The following is a 14,823-nucleotide window of genomic DNA, read 5'->3' as shown; positions in this document are numbered from 1 at the left end:
CCTCAAAATAACTTCAGTTCCTCTTAGCCTTCCAGCCTAATTAACACTTCACCTCAGTTGTCCTGGCCTGCTCATTGGCCAGATTCTCCCCCAAAAGAAGTCCAGATAGATGGCCTTCCATCTCAGTCGGGCCTGGAGCGGAGCTCCACAGGTGCGGTAAATAGACCAGGGGTCCCTAGAGGACTGTTGGTCACGGGTCCACAGCTAGATAAGAAACTTGCACCAGAAGGTAAATCAATGTCTTGCTTCCTTCACTGACAAAGTGTTACGTGACAAAGCTATTAGCTAAACTGCGTCATGTGTTTCAGTGTCATAAGTGATATGGACTTTGGCAGAAGTTCCTGGTTGTGGGACATTTGGTTCAGGGACCGGCTACTCTGAGTAGCACTGGCTTCCAGAATCTCGAAGCTCTGGTGTATCTGTCTTTGCTAAAGACCTAGCAGATGTGTTTTGCCCATTCCCATGGTGGGGAGGGGACAGAGGGCAGTGGTTTGGTGGCTGGTGACAGAGTAGCAAAGACGTAGACGCCCTTTCTCTGCTCTGATTTGGGGCAGCTGCACTGGTAGCTCAGATACACCTGGGAGGGAAGGAGGGAGAGAGGACCGATGTGCAGCCAATCCTTGCCCATCACAAGGAGGGGCCACCCAGTGTGCTGAGTGCTCAGGGGAAGAACCTCAGTGGGTCCTAAGAACAAGGGACTGGTCTTGAATGAGATTAGCTAGAAGAATGTTCATGAAGGCAAGTTGAAGGCAGGGCATATGGTTTCATGTTACAAATATTTCCTGAGCCAAGAGAGGCATGAAGTGAGGAGATATGAAGGCCCCTAAGTCACGGCCCTCCCCCTAAAAGTGGTGGTCTGGGGTGCATGCAGAGGGAGACTTGGGGCATACAAAGTCATGGGACTGATGAGTGTTCCAACAGAGGGAAATGCACACTAGGGCTCTGGCTCAAAGTGGCGGGGTTGGGGGGCGGCAGGTGGTGATGGACTCAGTGTGGGGGGCTGGGGCAGAGGCAGAGCTCACCAGTGGGCAGAGGAAACAGGGGCAAGAGAATGTCAGGAAGGGTAGCAAATCCACACCAGGCATGCGGGAGCCAGTGAGGGAGAGGTGGGCCAGAACCCAGAGCACTTAGCAGGTGTCTGGGCCAATTTTTTAGGCAAGTGGGGGCAGCTGCAGGATTTGGCAGGGAAGTGACTTAGATTTGTGTCTAGAAGGATGGTGGTGATGCCCACCCACGTGGAAGATGGGTTGAAAGGGGGCAAAGCTGCAGGTACGAGATGAGGTAGCACCTGAGCCAGAAGCTGGGAGAGAGATGGAGTAGAAGGGGAGAGGAGGCTGAGAGAGAGGGGGTGGTGGGGCTGCTGAGGCTGGTGTTTCTGGGTGGGTGGGGGAAGACGCCAAGATGTGGACTGGACTTTGAGTGTCTCTGGAGGGGAGTTCACAAGCCAGGCTGCTTGCCCCACAGAGAGCACTGTTGCCTGTGGTGGGGAGGAAAGCCTAGAGCATCCATCCCTGTCCCCTGAGGCTCCCAGAGTGGACTACGGGGAGAAGGTCTGAAGGCAGGTTTGGCTGGGAAAGAAGCTTCACCCAGAGACTGAGGAGGCGTGGCCAAGGAGATGGAGGGAAGTGTGGGAAGCAAGTCCGGGGTCTGAGGAAGGAAAGATGGGGAGGGGAGGCGAGAAGTTTGAGAAGAGGGGTGTCAGCTGGGACCCTGGACGGGCTTCATCTGAGACCTCGTGTCTTCATTTGAAAAACGGTGGTTACTGTCTTCCCACTGGATTGGGGCAGGGCTAGGAAGGAGCTAGCTAAGTGCTAGCAAGAGGAGAAAGCACAGAACCCACTAGATCTGGTCGTTCAGAGGCAGCCTGTCTCCTCCGTGGGAGCATTTCCAGGGGGGAAGGGGGCAGAAGCCTGGGGTGGGGATAAGGAAATGGAGACAGGCAGCCCTAGAGATGGAGTGGGGGTTCGGAGAGCAGAACAGAGCGCTGTAGCTAGTTGTGCACCCAATGCCCCTCTCTACCACTCCTGCACCCCCCCCCCTGCCATCTGGCGGAGGGAGGGCTGCCATGGGCAGAGTGGGGGAGGGGAGGAGCCTATAGCTGAGAGCAGGCTAGAGTTCTTCCTTTCTAAACAATGTATTTTTGTCTTCCAGGGACTTGAGTAACAACAAGATCAGCTCCTTAAGCAATTCCTCCTTTACCAACATGAGCCAGCTCACCACCCTGTGAGTCCCAGGGCGGGGAGGTGGAGGGAGGGCACAAGTGCTCTGGCCACTGAGACGTCCCCCGAGCCCCACTGGCACCCACGGCGTCACCCCCGGGGAGTGTGCCTGGGGCCTGCCAGCCGGAAAGAAAAGAACTAAATTTTTTATTTAAGGGAAATATAGCATTCGCACAGAAAAATGCAAAAAATATAAATGTACCATTTAACAAATAGTCATAGAGCTGGCCCATATGTGAATACCTAAGGCAAAAAAATAGAACTCAACACCCCAAAAGTTCCCCCATCCCTTCCTGATCCTTCCCCCTTTCTCCCATCTCCAGACTGTGCCTCACCTGACCTTTATGGCAATTACTTTTTGATTTTCTTTACAGTCTTGCCATCTACCTATGCAGTCCATACAAGGGAGTTTCATTTTGCCCATTTTTGAACTTATATTGAGCCAAGACCCAGAAAAATGGACAGGGTCATGACCCAGCCAGACGCCCCTGGAGCAGAACGTGGGCTCGAGGCCATGAAATGCTGGTTCCGCACCTGTGCTTATTTGCCATGAGGTCTAACATCAACCGGGTCCCCTGTCAGAGCCTTCCTGAGCCGGTGCTGAAGCTGCCGTCAGCTGGGCTGATTTTGCCCCCTCGGGGACATTTGGTCATATTGGAAACACTTTGGGGGGGCAGGTCACGGCTGGAGGGGGTCGGGGGAGCCACTGGCCGGGGTTTTGCTGCTAAACACCAATAGAGAGTTGTCCATAGTGCCGGGGCTGGACAGTCCTGCTCTCAGTGATTCCGGCCCCTGCAAGGGGACACAGAGCCCGTCCCTGGGACGGGAGCATCTCCTCACTCTGATTATTTTAGAAAAGCCAGTTGTACATACTGAAAGCCCACAGGTGGCTACAGCCTGACTTATGTTCTCATCCACGGAACCATCACCACAATCCATGCAGTGACCTCTTCCATTAACCCCCAGAAGTCTCCTCACGCCCTGTGACAGCCCTTCCTCTGCCACTCCTGCCCCCACACTGCCCACCCAGACTTGTATGGACGAGTGTGAACCACCTGGAGTTTTACATGAAGGGACTTCTCCCACAGTCCTCTCTCTTGTTTGGCTTCTCCAGCCAGCATAGTTACTCTGACCTTCCTCCCTGTCCCTGCACGGGTCGCTCCCTGCTCCTGGTCAGTGAGTGGTGGTCTCCCACTGTATGGCTCCATATCTGTCATACCACTGACGGACGTGTGGGACTGTTGTGAGAGTTGTTTCCTTTACCGTCAACCTGCCTGTCTGCGCTTGCTCTTTCGTTCATTTGGAAGCTATGCGGGAGAGTGGTGTAGCCTGTGGACCCAGGAAGCTGAGAAGGTGACTTAAAAAGCCAGCTTAGGGACTTAATTACAGCATCCTGGGGAAGTTCTCTCTCCCTGTAGGGCCTCAATCCCCATGTTTATGACGGAGCGGGGGGGTAGGGGAGGGGGGCGGTCACAGCCCCTTGCCAACACTGTCACAACTTCTTCTTTGTCTTTTTTTTTTTTTCTTAACATTTTATTTATTTATTTGAGAGAGGGAGAGGGAGAGAACAGAGGGAGAAACAGACTCCCTGCTTAGCAGGGAGCCCAATGCAGGGCTTGATCCCAGGACCCTGAGATCATGACCTGAGCCAAAGGCAGAGGCTTAACCCACTGAGCCACCCAGGTGCCCCCATCACAGCTTCTTAATAGCACATCACTAGGTGGGCCCAGACTTCACCTGTCTTCTCCAGGAGTGAGGCTGGGACTGGTTAGGGGACAACTTAACAGGGACACCAACTCCGGCCATCACTGGGGCAGCCTCTGCAGGGGAGTGTGCCCAGTGTCCTCACTGAAGGCTCATGGGGAGCTGGGCACGGCGTGGTGAAGACTTCACCTGGGTCATTTCCCCTTACCCACAGGAAAGCCCTACCAAGTTGTCATCGTTTTTGTCCCTGCTCTGCAGCTGAGGGAACTGAAGGAGGCATAAAAGGGCTGGGGCACGTGGCCAGGTCACAGGACTTACTAGCCTGGGGCTCAGCCTGTGCCCCCTCCCTTTTTCAGGCCTCCCTCATTTTGCTGCACCGTCCCCTCCCTGTCCTGGTCTCTCCTTCCTCCCCGCCCCCTACCCCCGGTCCTCCCTCATCCTCCTTCTCTTCTCACAGGATCCTGAGCTACAACGCCCTCCAGTGCATCCCTCCTCTGGCCTTCCAGGGGCTGCGCTCCCTGCGCCTGCTGTAAGTCTCCCCGCTCTTCATTCCTCCATGAAAATCCAGCCTACCGTGGGGGGTGGGGGGACTGTGACCCACCTGGTGGGCAGACATGTCTCCATGTGTGTGGCCCCAGCAGGGCCGATAGTGTCCCGAGATAGCAGGCCTGCCCGTGTTCATTCAAGCCCCGGAGGCTGAAGAACGAATGGGAAACTGAGAAATGGGGGGTTGTGATCTGCCCCACATTGTGTTTGGGGGAGCAGTGTGTGTGGGGAGTGCCATTGAACATAAGGTGGCCCCTTGTTTGCCTGTGAGTTTCCGGTTCAGGTGGAGAATGTTCGCAAGAGATTTGTGAACCTTTTCTAAGAATTCCCACTGGGAGGTTTTTGCCCTGTGATCAAAGCCCGCCTTCACGCCTGTTAGGAGGGCCCCTTGATGATTCATGCATGGGACCCAGCCCCCGGCAGCCGAGCCTGGGGCACGGGGACATTCTTTACCCTCAACCTGTGGCTGGCCATGGTAACCTGTTCACCCAGGGGGAGCCTACGCCTCAGGCTCGCTGGCCAGGAGAGGGCGGGCATGGGGTCATCTACTTGGGTTATGAGGGGCTCCCTCTCCCTTGCCAGTGGCTAGTGGGGCCAGGTCTCTGAGCTGAGGGCCATCTCCCTCTGGCCATGACAGACCCATGGAGGAGCACGACACACGCCTCCATCAGTTCTCGGATCTCTGTCCCTGGGTGAGGCACCGACAGCCTCTTCTCTCCTCAGGTCCCTGCATGGCAATGACATCTCCACTCTCCAAGAGGGCATCTTCACGGACGTGACCTCCTTGTCTCACCTGTAAGTAACTTCGGGCCAATTCTCGAGGCCTTTTTGGATTTCAACAGAGCTTGGATTCCAAGGAAGACCCCTCCCCCCACCTCCGGAGCTGGCAGAGTTGATGGCTTTTACCCTGAAGCTAGTCAAGCTCATGAACTTCAAGCAGCCCCCATCTCAGACCTTACATGTTGTTTCCTCAGTCCCAGCAGTGGGGCTTGAGGACTGTTCTTCCTAAGCAGTCCTATGAGGAGTAATGCCCTTATGGACTGCGTCAGCTGACCTAATCCTCACAGCCTTCCCTCAACGTGGGTACAATGATCTCCATTTTACACATGAGGAAACAGGCCCAGAAAATGGGAGAAGCTTGCCCAAAGCTGCACAGCTGGTAGGGGCCAGAGTCTTCTGGCTCAGAAGCCCGTGCTCTTAAGCATGGCTCCTCTCTGGAGCCTCTGACTTCACAGGGTGGGGGAAGAGCTCTGGACATTTACTACCCCCAAGAAATGCTGTATTCGATGCAGGATTGCTTCCAGAGCCATTTAGCTGACAGGACCATGTGGCGTTGTAAAAGGCAGGATGTTCAGTTCCTCAAAAGGCTAAATGTGGAATTACTCTGTGACCCAGCAAATCCACTAGGAGTGGATTTCCCAGATAATCAGAAGCAGATTCTCACAACAGAAAACTCGTACACCCGTGCCATAGCAGTATCCTTCACATGGTAGTCAAAAAGCAGAAGCAACTCGAGTTGTTGGACAAAAGGTGGTGTCCACATACAATGGGGTGTTTTCCAGCTGTAAGAAAGAAAGAAGGAAGAAAAGCCTGGCTCCGTTACAAACACGGCCAGGCCTTGGTGACATGCTGAGGGACGTAGGCTGGGCCTGGAAGGACAGATGTTGTCTGATTCCTCTGACGTGGGGTACAGAATGGTCGACTCCCCAGCTAGAGGCAGGGGAAAGGAGGCTTCTGGGTGCCAGGAGCAGGATCATGTGGGGAAGTCTTGTTCAGTGGGTTGGGAGTTCCTGTTTGGGGGTGACGAAGCACTTTAGAGCCCGAGAGTGGTGAGAGTTGCACAATATTGTGCTCATGGATGCCCCTGAACTGTACACTTAAAATGGCCCAAATGGCAAATTTTGTGTTGTGTGTGTTTTTACCACAACTGAAAAAAAAGAAAGAAAAAGTAGCGGGGCCATGACAGGCCCATCCTGCTTCTGGGGGTGGGTCTGGGTGCTGAGCTCTCGGTCCCAGGTCCCAGCTCCAGGCCGAGGCAGGGATCAGGCCAGGAGCACGGCAGCCGGGGCGCCGGGGGTTCTTGGAACCCACACTCACGTGCACAGTGGAGCGCTGACACTCCCTCAGAGAGCCCTCTGGAGCCCTCAGCATCGCCATCTGAGGCTCATTCTTCCCGTAATCTCACTGGGTTTTCTCCATTGAGAAGACTTGCCTTTTCTTCATGCTCATCTCTGAAATCATAGTGTATCGTAGCATAGGGAATGAAACCATTACCTATAGTAAATGATCTATTTAATATGATAATATTTCTCCTCACTTCCTGAAGCATGTTATATCAGTAGTGCGTTAACCTTAGACTTGAGGAAATAAATAATAATATGTACTATTTATCGAGGGCCAGTACTTAACTGTGTGTGAATACTTTATCTGTTGTGTTTCGTTTACTCCAAGACTGAAGTGAGAAGTAGGTATTGTGCTCACCAGTTCTGCGAGTTTGACGGGGACTGATTGAGCCCACAGCGAGGATTCCAGTGCTGGTCTGGACTCCGTGGGAAGAGTGCAGTGACTGACTCGTGATGTCTGCCATGAGATGAAAGGGAAAAAGGGCTCTAGGTTCTAGGTGGTAGGATTTATTATTTTCATTTTACATTTATTTATTTACATTTATTATTTGCATTTATTTACATTTATTATTTATATTTTCCACTCAGGCCCAGGCTCAGAAAAATGAAGCCACTTCCCTAGGTCATAAAGCTAGGAAATGACAGAGACAGGATTGGAACTTAGGTGTATCTGATTCCAAAGCTATTTATTTATTCTATATTGCCTCAATAAATTATAACCTCAGTGAGCCAAGTGCTGAAGAATTTACTACCACCAACTTTCTGCCTTCTGTGACCATCAGGATATTATAAAGCAAATTTAAAGGCAGCAGTGACTAACTTTGGGGAAGTCTGAGGAGCTTCACAGAGGGGGTGACATGGATGCTGCCATCAGAAACGGACTAGCTAGGGATTTGCCATTGGAGAAGATAGGGGAAGACATTCTAGGAGGAGGGAACAGCATGTACAAGGGCAAGATGGCAAGAAAGTAGATGACCTATTCAGGGATGTTGTCCAACATAGGATAATAGGGGGTTGGTTGGGTGAAGAGTGTGGGGTGGGAAGAGATGAATCTGGAAAGGGGCATTGGAATTCCATTGTGAAGGACCTTTTGTGCCATGCTAAGGAGCGTGGACTTTATGTTACAAATAGAAGGGAATAGTGGTACAGTAGAGTTGTAGAAAGGTCCTGGAAAGCCATGGTGATGTGTGGAGGCCGGCTGGCATGGGATGAAGCAGGAGGGAGCCTGGCTAGAGACAGACGGTGGCTCTAGACAAAGGCCAGGCAGGGGCCACATTGGTCATTACTCATGATGACTCCCATTCAACAGGGCCTTGTTTCCACCAGTATTTGGTGGTTAGTGGTTGTGAGCTCATTTTTTGCTGAAGTTTGGAATCCAGAGGACCTAAATTAGAGATGCTCCTCTCCAGAGTGTATCTGTGCTTGTCCTAGCAGGCACCAGGGCAGGAGTCGCCCAAGAGTTGGCATCCAGTGTCCCTGGCTCCTGGAGGTGCCCTTTGTTCCTACTATGACTCTGGCCTGGGCCTCTCCTCTTCACTAGCAGTATGTGGCAGGGAGGGGCCAGTAGGCAGAGGGTGCTGTGGAGGCTCAGGTCCACCATATTTAAACCTCTTAAACTCTAGAAGATCAGGATGTATGGTGTTAGGGCCTTGTTTTGCCATCAACTTGCAGTGGGATCTCTGACAATTCATTCATCTCTTTGGGCCTCTTTCCTCACCTGTACAAAGGTTATTTCTATGGTCCATATACCATAATGATTGTGAGTGCTCATCACCATCCTAGGTTCCAATACCCTGCACACTTCTCTATTGTTGTTAACTTTGCTCTTCACTTTGCAGTTAGCTCATCTTTCCTCCACTTGTCTGTCTGTCCATCCATCCATCCATCCAACCATCTCTTCATCAGAGAATATTTACTGTTTGCCAGTTCCTGAGCCAGTGCTCCAAACATCATTCTTCATTTCTCTAATCTGGCGTTTTGTTGTCTGATTTGCTGCGTGTCAGGAAGCTAGATTCTGAATTCATTAAGAATTCAGTGTGAAGGGGCACCTTGGTGGCTCAGTGGGTTAAGCCTCTTCGGCTCAGGTCATGATTTCAGGGTCCTGGGATCGAGCCCCGCATCGGGCTCTCAGCGGGGAGCCTGCTCCCCACCCCCCGCCTGCCTCTCTGCCTACTTGTGATCTCTCTCTCTCTGTCAAATAAATAAATAAAATCTTAAAAGAAAGAATTCAGTGTGAAAAGTAAATACGGACTGATGAACTAGATCATGGCATGCCCACAGGACAGCATACCAAGTAGTTAGAGCATTATGGTACTGTAATTTACTATTTGATGAAAACTCGGCATAAGGAAGACCCGACACTCGGATTTCGCGGACACACGTGTGAACACAAGACCTGGAAGGGAATACACAAAAATTAAATTAGTTACATTTATGGGACAATGGAGGATTCTTTTCTTTGTGAATTTGCTTTGCTTTCACACCGAGCTCCGTGCGTACCTCATGCTTTTGGGCAGGGTTAGGGTTAGGCTGCTTCACGGGCATTCCCGGGCTGCCTACTGGTGTCAGGAAGCTTCAGGGCAGGAGAAGGAGACAGTGCAGGGCATGAGGACGTTGCCTGAGAAGAGAACAGGCAGAGGAGGTACGGCTTGGGTGGAGGCAATTCTGAAGTTCTAGTACGTGCTAAATCTGGGAAACAGCCATGGGAGAGCTATTTTGGCCGCAGTTACATTAGCCGAAGCCCATCAGGGTCTTGGCGTGGACACACCGAGTGTCTGCTGTTTCAGCGATTTCCAGGTTACACCGACGATCAACAACATGGGATTATTTACACCCTGGTGAGGGTGTAAACCTGAATCACAGCCCTTCTGGCTTCACAGGCAGCCTGCCTACTGTCCCCACCACTGCGCCTTGGCTGGGCCAGTGACTCTCCACTCCACCCCGAGCTCTCAGTCACTTTGGATGGGAAAATGGCCCCGGGCGAAAGTGAAGGGGTCTCAAAACCCCAGCCTGCGGGTAGTGGAGAGGGTGAGTGGTTGAAACCAGGTGTGGCTCAGAGCTGGCTCTGTAGACGAACAAAGAAAACGCGTGTGTCAACCCCGACTTAACTTTAGAATAGCAATATTGACTTTGGGAGTTTTTATTATTCTTTACTGTTATTTTTACGTAAAGAGTCAGAAGGGGACACTTAGACCGGAGGTGCACATGGGGCGCCTGGCTGGCTCAGTGCGTGGAGATCGTGACTCTTGATCTTGGGGCTGAGGGTTGAGCCCCACTTTGGCTGTGGAGATGACTTATAAATAATAAAAACCTGAAGAAAAGATTTGAGGTGCACTTTTGCTGCCCTTTATGGGGGGCGGGTAGACATAGGGGGACTCAGCGTTGTGACAATCCTGACCTGTCAAGGTCTCCACATTCACAGTGGCTTCAGTCTCTGGGGCATTTTCTCTAAATGAGCTAGCTACAGGACTGAAAGAAGAAGTCATTCATAATAAACTTTCAGCTCATGGCTCATTAGCAGACCACACTCCTGCAAGTGCACTACAAAAGAAATTTTTTAAAGTCTGTATTGACATTTTGAATAACGTAATCACATTACCTTGCACTTTTTATGTTAAAAATATTAATCTGGTTAACATAAACATTTTAAATATAGCACAATTTTTGTATTCCTGTTATTCACAAAAAGTCTTTTTTTTTTATTTTAAACACACACAGCTTCAGAAAAATCAGAGCCTCTGAGCTTCCTCGACCTCTGGCAGCCATGGCTCTGTTCAGTGGAGAAAGGAAGGTGTCGCCCCCTGTCCCATTAGCCAGGAGGGATGCTGTCAGCAAATCAGGACAGAAAAAATGAAACACACGTCGAGGTTGAACTGGCCTTCTTTTCCATGCTGCGTTATTCCCTTGGTGCCCATCTTAGGTTATTTGTGCTTGTCTTCCTGCCCCCCTCAGATTGCAGGCTCTTTATCGAGTCGTAAAGTGAGCCCCAGAGAGGGGATGCGGCTTGCTCAAGGTCAGCGGGCAGGGAGCAGCCGCGCTGGGGCCCGAGGCCAAGTCTTGCCCAGCTGCCTTGTCACACTGTGTCATCCGCTGGCCTATTTTGGGGAATTCCTGCTCAGAGCTGCTGCTGTTTTCATCAGACCAAACACACCTCGGGGGAGCCACTTCCTCTCTATCACCCAGAAACAGGTGGAAAAGGGCAGCGCAGCCGTTATTTAATAATGTGCCCATTCTCATTATCATCCCACAGCCTTATACTTAGAAAATAGTGTTGATATCAATGAACGGCAGGCCCAAAGCTCTGATTTTTCTCTTTGCTGGACCCAGGAGCTCTGGCCCTTGCATTCTCCCAAAGCCAGCTCTCACTCCTCTCTAAATCGCCCACTGTTTGTCAGGGAGGTGTTGAGTGTGGCGGCTGGTTGGTGAACACTGCAGGGCTGGGGGTGCGGGGTTGGGTCGGGGTGAGGGGGCAGTCCTGGCCTGACGCTGCTGCCGGCCAGCACGAGCTGCTACTTGTTTGGGAGAGCAGCTCTGAACATCCTGCCTGAGCTTCCTCTGTGACCCGAAGCCCACTTCTAGGCACCTGTTCTAGAGAAATGCTCACGCCATTGGAAGCCACCAGAATGTCTGGCAGTAGGGAAATTGCTCAGTAAGCTGAGAGCTATCCATTCCTTTGGGATGCTATGAAGTGCTTTGATAAAATGAGGTGGGGGGGGTCCCTTTGTGCCGACCTGGGAAGATCTCCAAGATGTGCCACTTAGTGACAAGAAGCTGCCCGGTGATGATCCAGGAGGTGGATATACTTTGCGCCCTAGGTGTTGGGGGATGGGGATTCAGGAGGGTACATGATGTAATGAGCACTGGCTATTACAGAAGACTGATGAATCACAGACCCGGACCTCTGAAACCAATAATACATTATAAATTAATTAATTGGATTAAAATAATTTTTTAAAAAAGAGCCCTAAGTGTAAGTCTGGGAGAAACCGGAAGGCTACAGGCCTGGGCGTGGTGACCTTGTGACACGGGTCCTTCTGTGCTTGGTAGTGATGGGTTTGGGGGGGTGGTGGGCAGCCTTTCTTTGCATCGTGGATGTATTGTAGTTTCTTTCTATTGCAAACAGTGCCGTGATTAGTACCGCTGCGCAGATGACTTTACACACCCAGGCAGGTGTATCTGAAAGAAACTCCCAAAAACAGAATCGCTAGGTCAAAAGGCCACTGCATGGGTGATTTGATAGACATCACAAAATCCCCTCTGTCGCAGTTAATGCCATTTTGCTCTTCCACCAGTCATAGGAATGGGCCTTTTTGAAGAAAACTAAGGGGACGTTCACGTAAGATAAAATGAATCATTTTAATGTGTACAATTCAGTGGCATTTAGTACGTTCGCCACGAGGTGGGGACTTTGCTTGCAGTACTTGGAAGGGGTTTACACTGAGAATGCGTTCGTGACTCCTTGTTTAATTAAAAATGAAAAGAAAAATGAAAGAGTATGGGCTTCAGAGTCAGACGGCTCTGGGTCTGGAGCTGGGGGCTGCCCTTCTTCACTGTTGTGTGACCCCAGGGAATTTACTTGGTCCACGTGAGGCTCAGTTCCCCCTGTTGGAGACGGAGAAGAAAGCTCACACCGTGGGGCTAATGAGAAGATTCGATGTGGGGCCGTGGGAAAGCAGCTGGTTCCTCTCAGCAGTAAATGGTGGCTCCCCGCCCCCCATGCACTCTGGAGGCGGCCCTGTCCTCAACAGCCCCGGTTCAAATGCCACCTCCCCCTTTCCTCTGTGCCATTGTAGGCAAGTGCCCAACCTTTTCGAGCCTGTTTCAACATATGCCATGAGAAGAGCAGGCTGTGGGGAGGACTGAGAAGATAACACAAAGGGGGCGCCTGGGTGGCTCTGTCCGTTAGTTGTCTGCCTTGGGCTCAGGTCATGATCCCAAGATCCTGGGATCGAGTCCCGCCTCAGGCTCCCTACTCGGCGGGGAGTCTGCTTCTCCCTCTCCCCCTGCTTGTGCTCTGTCAAAGAAATAAATGAAATCTTAAAAAAAAGAAAAAAGATAACACATAGGAAGTTTTTAGAGCAGCGCCGACTGTGCAGTAAAGGCTCACACCATGGGGACCATTAGGATTTTTGGCAGCCCCTGGCTGAGTGCCTGGCAAGCTCAGTGCCTGCTGGGTGAAGGACCCCATTCGGGATGACTGCTGCCCTCTGCTCTCTGATGCAGGGCCATTGGGGCCAACCCTCTGTACTGCGACTGCCACCTCCGCTGGCTGTCCGGCTGGGTGAAGACAGGCTATAAGGAACCGGGCATTGCCCGCTGTGCGGGGCCCCCAGACATGGAGGGCAAGCTGCTCCTCACCACGCCTGCCAAGAAGTTTGAATGCCAAGGTGAGCCCAGGAGCACGAGAGCAGGGGCTGGGGCGGGGCTGTAGGTACACGGTTGCGTCCCCACCACCCGCTGCCAGGGGCCTACGGGACCTAATTCTGGCGGGGCCTTCCAGGGTCTCCTGTGTCCCCGTGGTGACCATCCGAGTGGGGGGTCAGGTGGTAGGAATGATGGGCCTACTGCTTGTTAGCATGGCTACCTTCTTTCTATTCTTGATGTCCAGCGAACGAGAAAAGCTGGGTAGAATGGCTCAGGCTGTGAGGGCCTTAATCCCTCTCCCTGGGGTTACGTAAGGAAAATAAAAATAGTAGCAGCGTTTCCCGACACTCCCAGCCTCTCAGCAGCAGGAGGGCTCAGGGCTCCCTTTGGTAGAAAATGTGCTTGGCCCTGATCCCCCCCTCGCCACCCCAAGCCACTGGACCCCGCTGCCACTCTCCTGACATTTGCAGAAACACAGGGCCCCAGTGTGACTGGAGACTCCACACACTTTGCCCTGAAGCTGCCTCACCTGGGGTGTCTGGAAATTCTCCTTCAGAGGTGGATTGGCTGATTGACTGATGGCCCGGGAGCCCAGCTGAGCCGAGGGAGGGGGCTGAGGGCTGCCCCAGGTCCAGCAGTGTGCGCCGGGGGCCAGCAGGGGGCCCAGCCCCTGCGCTCTGCAAGCTCACAGCCCTCCATCGGAAATGAAACTGACAGCCCTGGGTTCATGGTCACCTGGCGTGCAGGCTGCTGTCACGGGGGTAACCTTTCAGAGGGCCCTGATTGGCAGTGAAACATTGGTTCGGTATTTAACTAGTGGTTATTAGATGGTATTGGTAAGTTAAGAAAACTTTTTGTTGAAATATAACATGCATAACATCAAGGTACGCAGATCATAAGTGGGGCGGGGGGGATTCCCTGGATTTTCTCAGACTGAACACACCAGGGAAATAGCACCCAGAGGAAGGAACAGAATCCCAGTATCTGGGAAATCCACTCATGCTTCCTTCCAGTGAAAAGTGTTTGTCTCTTTTAAGTCTCATGCCTCTTCAGCAGGACCAATATTTCTCCATTTCTAGAAGGAGACCTGAGTGGAAACCTGAGTTTTATTCTTGTGAGGTCCTCATTCCCCTCACAGGTGGTGCCCCAGGCAGCCTGGCTGCTGGCTCCTAGCCCACTTCCAAGTTCAGGGAAGAGGACGCGTGAGTCCTTCAGGGGCTGGAGAAGGTCTTGCCTGTGGTGATGGGACAGAGTCTCCCCCCCACCCCCCATTCAACCTTGGAGAGAAACAACTTGAAGGCAAATGTACTTTTTCCTCCTAAGCATAGCCCCTCGCAGAGCCGTGCCCCTCCCTGCCGAGGTGGCTGCCTGCGGACTTCTGCTCCTTGGGATGGGGCTGGGGTGGGGAGCCAGAGCCCACCTCGGTCATTGTGATTGTGACGCCCTCACACTGATGGCTTTGCCCTGACCACTATGTGGGGGCTCCATGGGCATCCAGTGCCCGCCCATTGAGTACATTCCAATTAGCATATTTAGTCCTCATGGCCCCCGAGGCAGGTGCTGTGACTAACCTCACTTTATAGAGGCTGAGGGGAGGCGGGCTGAGAAAAGAGCATGAACGTGACCCAGAGGAAATAGAGGGAGGGCCCAAAATTTCCTTGGGGAGAGGACTTCCGCCGCTCTCCCTGAGGGCTGTCCTGCCCTCCTCTCCCTTCTGCCCTAATACCTCCCCCCTGCCCCAGGTCCCCCAACTCTGGCTGTCCAGGCCAAGTGTGATCCCTGCTTGTCCAGCCCATGCCAGAATGAGGGCACCTGCCATAATGACCCCCTTGAGGGCTACAGGTGCGCCTGCTCCAGCGGCTATAAGG

General features: G+C 52.4%; 1 protein-coding gene across 1 annotated transcript in view; it reads left to right on the top strand.

Moving 5' to 3' along the window:
* LOC111144820 (slit guidance ligand 1) overlaps positions 1–14,823 on the top strand; it is a 163,680-nt gene that overhangs the window by 136,141 nt on the left and 12,716 nt on the right. The window contains exons 23-27 of the mRNA XM_022499320.1: positions 2,152–2,223; positions 4,381–4,452; positions 5,193–5,264; positions 12,815–12,978; positions 14,698–14,822. Coding sequence (XP_022355028.1) covers positions 2,152–2,223; positions 4,381–4,452; positions 5,193–5,264; positions 12,815–12,978; positions 14,698–14,822 — 505 coding nt within the window. The remainder of the gene's footprint in view (positions 1–2,151; positions 2,224–4,380; positions 4,453–5,192; positions 5,265–12,814; positions 12,979–14,697; position 14,823) is intronic.

This window comes from Enhydra lutris, unplaced genomic scaffold (genome assembly GCF_002288905.1).
Source record: "Enhydra lutris kenyoni isolate GAN:26980312 unplaced genomic scaffold, ASM228890v2 scaffoldscaffold12, whole genome shotgun sequence".
Taxonomy (NCBI): Eukaryota; Metazoa; Chordata; class Mammalia; order Carnivora; family Mustelidae; genus Enhydra; species Enhydra lutris.
The sequence above is the reverse complement of the archived record's forward strand: the minus strand, read 5'-3'. Positions and strand labels throughout refer to the sequence as shown.